General features: G+C 31.0%; 2 protein-coding genes across 2 annotated transcripts; one reads left to right on the top strand and one right to left on the bottom strand.

Moving 5' to 3' along the window:
* Window positions 1-286: 286 nt before the first annotated feature.
* Window positions 287-1,824, top strand: LOC145066139 (Nucleic acid-binding, OB-fold-like protein). Its single transcript, XM_079013327.1, has 3 exons — window positions 287-445; window positions 949-1,216; window positions 1,612-1,824. Exons 2-3 carry the CDS (start codon window positions 961-963, stop codon window positions 1,674-1,676), a joined length of 321 nt encoding a protein of 106 aa, XP_078869453.1. The 5' UTR covers window positions 287-445; window positions 949-960; the 3' UTR covers window positions 1,677-1,824.
* A 27-nt stretch (window positions 1,825-1,851) lies between these two features.
* Window positions 1,852-4,055, bottom strand: LOC145066138 (F-box/kelch-repeat protein At1g57790-like). Its single transcript, XM_079013326.1, has 3 exons — window positions 3,898-4,055; window positions 2,137-3,246; window positions 1,852-2,061 (listed from the first exon to the last, which is right to left on the bottom strand). The coding sequence occupies exons 1-2, from the start codon at window positions 3,927-3,929 to the stop codon at window positions 2,145-2,147; spliced, it is 1,134 nt and encodes a 377-aa protein (XP_078869452.1). The 5' UTR covers window positions 3,930-4,055; the 3' UTR covers window positions 1,852-2,061; window positions 2,137-2,144.
* Between the last annotated feature and the right edge of the window lie 1,945 nt (window positions 4,056-6,000).

Here is a 6,000-nt window from a genome sequence, read left to right as displayed (position 1 = left end):
CTGAGGATTAAAACCACAAGAATTACTTGATTTTGCATGCAAGTGGAATTTTTTTTTGGATACTATGTACAATTTTTTTTTTCAAACATAAGGATTAATTTTTTTTTTGTTTAATTTTTTTAATGATAAAAAAACAAGGTTCTTGATATGCACCTCTACCAATAAGTCGTAACCTATATTTGGCTAGGCCCAAATATTTCTGTTTGAAGTTTGAACTAAAAATCATTTCCATAAATTTTGTAATCTAATCAAAACATAAATCGGGTCCTGTTTATTCGGAAAGCCGACCCACACCAGTTACGGGTTGGCGGGAACTTTTACCGCCTCTGATGGCATTAGGGCTCCAAAAATATCAGTCCAGTTCAAAGAATTTTCAATCTGCGCCTCTGCATCACAGATCGTCTCCCCGAAAATCTTATCTGATCGACTCAGCTCACGGCAACAGGTTGGTGATGAACTCTTCTATTTTTCTTTGTCCGATTGTGTGTTTGTGTTGTAAAATTCTTTGATTGTAACCTTGTTATGCGCTTTCACCAGTTAACAGTATATGTCTAGTTTTCTACAAAATTTGCGATATGTCGATACTGGTAATGGAAACATACCGGTTTTTGGCGTATAGGCCGCTTCATCGGGTGATTCACAAGAAAACACGTTAGAAACCCCCTTTCTTTTCTCTCTCTATGTACTTCACATTTTAGTAGGGTTCGGGATATGGATCACTGTTTTACTAATCGTGATTCTGTAGTTTATAATCCTGAAAAATATGCTACACCATGTCTCGACTTAATTTGTATGAACACCACATGTTCGATAAAATGCATCTGGGGGTTTCTGCTGTTCTCTTTGAGGTCTATACTATATATACCTAGTCGTCTAGCTGATTGAAAGTTATTTTGTTTCTAAGTTGAGTGAACGAATCAGATCTTGAAAACCTTTTGCTGTTTAAAGTGTTTGTAGGAGATGGATACATCGAACCCAGCTGTCCTTGTCAATGGTGATCTGCTTCGTAACTATGTGGGCCGAAGAGTACGGACAGTGATTCAGGTAGTAAGGCCTGATGGTGGTGGCCTTATTGGGAGATCGACAGATGAAAAGCAAATTTCTGTAAAGGGCCACCCTCCATCTGATCTTAGTACTTTTGTTGAAGTAATTGGTGTTGCTGATAGTGCACAATCTATTCGTGCAGAGATAGTGACCAACTTTGGTGATACTTTTGGTATGGCTTTTCCCCCAATATGAAATGTCCATTTTATCTTCAAATCCTAATGAATTAGTAAATATGTGCTTAATTTCTTATTTTAACTGGTGTTTGCTAGTTATGTTATAATATGGGTTAAAAGCAATTACATAATTCATGTAAAGGTGATAGGAGCTACAAATGCTATAAACAAGTGCTATTTAAGATCTACTTTTACTTTTTTTTTTTTAATCTGGGAAATGTTTAAAATGTTTAAAGATTCCTACTTTTGTTAAAAAGAATCACCATTGATGCGGGGAACCATAGTGCATCAAAAAGACACCCACCACAAGTTTGAAATATTTGAAATACCAATTATGATTTGTTTCTCTATAATTGATTATTTGTTTATGTTATTGATTGATATTTTGCAGATACAAATAACTTCAACCAACTTTGCCAACTTGCTAATGGAGAGTTTAGGCACTTGTTTATCTGAAGAGGACAAAATGGAGTCCTGTCTACTTAAATGAATTTAGATGAACTTGGCTACTTATCTTTTTTTCTTATCTTTATTTCTGAAACTTTGGTGGCATTTGGTAAAAGTTGTCTTGTGGCTTTAATGCAAAGTTGAAAGATATTATGCACTCAAACATATAAATGCATCATGTATCTAGTCAAAACTCAGGTACATTAATGATTAAACAAACCATTATCACAAGAAAAAGATAAAAGTTATCTCTTACTTTTACATAATAAACTACATAAATTATGTAACTTTCTAAATCCTACTACTTGGGTTCTAACAGCATCTCCTAGTATACATCAATCCTCATGTTACATCCACAACACATTTTTCCCAACTTATTAATCTTTAATCACAACTGCAAATAACAAAAAACGAATTTAGCCATAACAATGAAACCAATCATCAGAAATAAGTAAAGTAAAGAAATTACCTTCTCCACTAGCTTTCCAATGCTGATACGTCATCAGGCGGGTCGACCCAAATACTTTCAAATGGATCTTGTTCGCCCCAATCATGACACTGTTTCCGAGGGTAATATCGTTTATGATCAAGAGAATAAGAAATACACCGTTTCCCATAAAACCGAACTTTAGAGAAATAAACACAATTCCTCATCATACCCAAAAGATCCGTTCTTGCATGTGACGACAAAAAACTAGCGAACAATGTCACACCTTCAAGCGTTTTCATTTCTACCCACTCTTTATTTTCTTGATCTAACTTGTAAATAATCGGGTTTTCACTATAACATGTGTAAATAACAAAAATATCACCTTTATTTTCCGCCATAAACTTCCCTTTCCACCAATTTTTCACAAAGAAATTATCAGGGCAACGAGGTGGGGGGACAATCCGGATGCTCCATGTGTGCTCTATCGGGTCATAAACTCCAAGCCATCCGGTTAAACTCAAACAGTAAAACAACCCGTTACAGAAAACAAGTTTGTTCCAGATACTGCTAACGAATGGCAACCGATTATGGTAGTTTACAGTAGTCCATTCGGTTGCATTTGGTGAACAGGTGCTAATGGCGACGACTGTAGGGCTGACGTGTTTGACTGTGAAAAGAATACAGTTTTGCGATTTGGGGGAGTTCGAAAAGGCGACGATTTGGTATGTCATTTCGAATCTTGGTAGTTTAATCATTTCCCTTGTGAAGGGATTAAAGAATAGGACGCGTTGTGTTCTTGGTTTGTAGAGTAATAACCATCCGTCTTTGTTGTAACAGATTCTGCATCCATGGAGTTGTGGTAATTCGAGAGAGTATGTTTTGCGTTTCGATGGGTCGTAGAACTCGAAGAGGTGGCCGAGTTTTGGGAAGTACATTAGCCATGGCGGTTTGTTGACTTTTCTGACTGATAAAGCGACTGAAAGCCATTTTTTGCAGACGGAAGATGTGCGGATGTTGTCTTTTAGAGTTAATCGGGAGATTATGAGTTCGAGAAGTTCAGACGGAAGGATTGACCATGATTCGTGATGATCTTGCTCGTCGTTTTCTTTCGTTGATACTCTTTTATCATCCTTGAATGTTTCAGACAACCTACAAACGGAAAATTTTAAGAATTATTTTGCGAAAAGAGTTGAATTCTATGAAATGCAGACTAAAGTCACGAAACCAGGATCTACATTTATGATCTATAGACTATAGATAGAATTGAATGATGAAGGAGAACGGAAGCACAAAATTTCTCTGTTGCCATTAAAAATACCTGATTCATACACTAAACAGAAACGTAAGTTACGTAATCTAGTAAGAGATAAAATATAATCAACTCAGATCGAACATTGAGAACATAAGTTTTTACTAGAAACCCTAAAACCTAAAAACCTACACCTGCCAAACTTTATAAATTGTCGATGAATGAACCAAAACCACTATTTGTCACATACGTATACAATCCAATCAAGCAATTACAGAAAACGCAACAAATTCCATAAACTCCAGCTGAATTACGACAATATGTAAATTACCACCAAAACGCACACATGCTACCATTAATTTGGACCAAATTCACTTGAATTGAACAGACACTGTAGCTGGATTGTAAAATCAAACACGGATCTCATGTGTATAACCCTAAAACCCTAATTCATCAATAAACCCAACGATAATTCAAACTCCAAACAAAAAACAGTAAGGAATCCTCAAAACCGAATTGGATTTCACTTGGAGTTGTTGAAGAGGACTTACAATCGGTGTTTTCTTCTCTTCCTTCCTGCCATAATTGCGAACAGATTAAGCTAAGCTCCTCCCACCACCAGTGTATGTGTGTTTTTGTAGAGAGAAAGATATGTTGAAGAGAGATGATGGGAATGGGAATGGGAATGACTGTTGTTGTCACGTTATGAAAACACCTAGGCTTTGTTACTACAACACGTGTACACAAAGGACTTATCTGGTGAGACGGGCTGCAGGGTACGTGGTAGTGGTAACTAATGGGATTGTTAGGTGAAAGATTAAGGGATGAGGTGGCAAGTTTTAATTGGTTGAGGAATGAGGGTGTTTGGAATACATTCGGTGGTCATCTCTGGAACTACCGTCACATGTGGGAATCGACAAGCTGGGTGCTGTCTATCCGCTTGTGGGTAAATCTGTAAATGATCCAAGCATGATGTGGCAATCATTCTTTGCACCTTGATAAAAGTCACAGCACAATAAAAAAAATGTTAATTTCTATTCTAATAAATAAATAATTTTAATTTTTTTTTTTTTTTTTTTTTTTTTTTTTTTTTTTTTTTTTTTATGTAAAGTGTCATTTTAATAAAACTTTCATAAATATTATGCTTTGTGTGATATAGATATATATTAGACAATTCATTTCAAAATTCAAATTATGTTTTCTAATTATATGTTAAATTTGAAGTTATAATAATTTTAAAAATTTTAATACATCTCTTAATTAATAATTTATTTAAAATGAGTTATTTAAAATAATTGATTAATAATTATAAATTTCTATATTAAAATTTTAATTAATTTTATAACCGTGTTTTCCATATGTTATAAACTAGTTATTTAGATAAACTAATCATCATACATACTTATAAAGCTAGTATTTTTTTTGAATCTCATGCATTTGAAACCCCCATTCTTTTTTCTTTTCACCACATTCATTTGAAACTCCCATGACTTTTCAATTTCCTTATAATAATAATTATAATTTGGTATTTAGGTTAAATAAATATCAAATCTAAAATGTATTCATATATAAACTAAATTTGAATATTAAAATAATATTTTTAATTCTACTTATAAAATTATGTTTTTTAAGTTTTAACATATTATACTTAATTTATTAGTTTTAATAAATTGTTGGATGTAAACCATTATCATTTTAAAGGTATAATTTTTGAATAATTTGTATAAAATACTTAAACTATTAATTAAAATATAACATTATAGGCTCAACTTAAATATAAATTTTATTTAACTAAAACAACCCAAATATTATTTTATAAATAGTTAAAAGTGATAAATTGTAGTGTCTTTCTAATAATGATTGTAAGTTGGGTAATAAGGTTAAATAAATATCAAACCTAAAGTATAATCATAAATAAACTAAATTTCAATTTTAAAATAATATTTCTACTTCTATTTATAAAGTTATGTCTTTAAATTTTAACATATTATACTTAATTTATTATATTTAAAATGTTGTTGCATGTAAACCATTATCAGTTTAAAGCTACAATTTTTGAACAGTTTTGAAAAAATACTTAAATTGTTAATTTAAATATAACACTACAGTGTCAACTTAAATATAAATTTCAGTTCCACTAAATAAACAAAATAATATTTTGTAAATAGTTAAAAGTGATAAATTATAGTGATAAATACAAAAACTAAATTTTAATATCAGTTTAACTAAAATATTTCCTAAATATATTTATATAATCGTTAAAAATTTTCAAATAAGTAGCTTAAAATAACTTATAATAACAATAGTTAAAAATAACTCTATATAAATGATTATATTGTTACCTTTAAAATCAAAAAATAATGTTTGATGTTTTAAATAATTATAATGATAGAAATTAAAACATTAAGTAAATAAAATTTAAAAAATTAGTTAAAAATAACAACTATAAATAATATTAAACCATATATAATATTTAATTTTATTGATGTGTAACTCGCGAGTAGAAGTCATTCAAGTGATTGAGATTATGACGTTATAATAGATTTATATATTATCATATAATTCAAAATAATCAATATATTATATCAAATTAATATACGAATTATTATATCAAATTTAACAATAACGTTAGTGTTATATTTTAAAAAATATAT

Source organism: Lactuca serriola, chromosome 8 (assembly GCF_051521515.1).
Source record: "Lactuca serriola cultivar US96UC23 chromosome 8, Lser_US96UC23_V15, whole genome shotgun sequence".
Classification (NCBI taxonomy): Eukaryota; Viridiplantae; Streptophyta; class Magnoliopsida; order Asterales; family Asteraceae; genus Lactuca; species Lactuca serriola.
The sequence above is the reverse complement of the archived record's forward strand: the minus strand, read 5'-3'. Positions and strand labels throughout refer to the sequence as shown.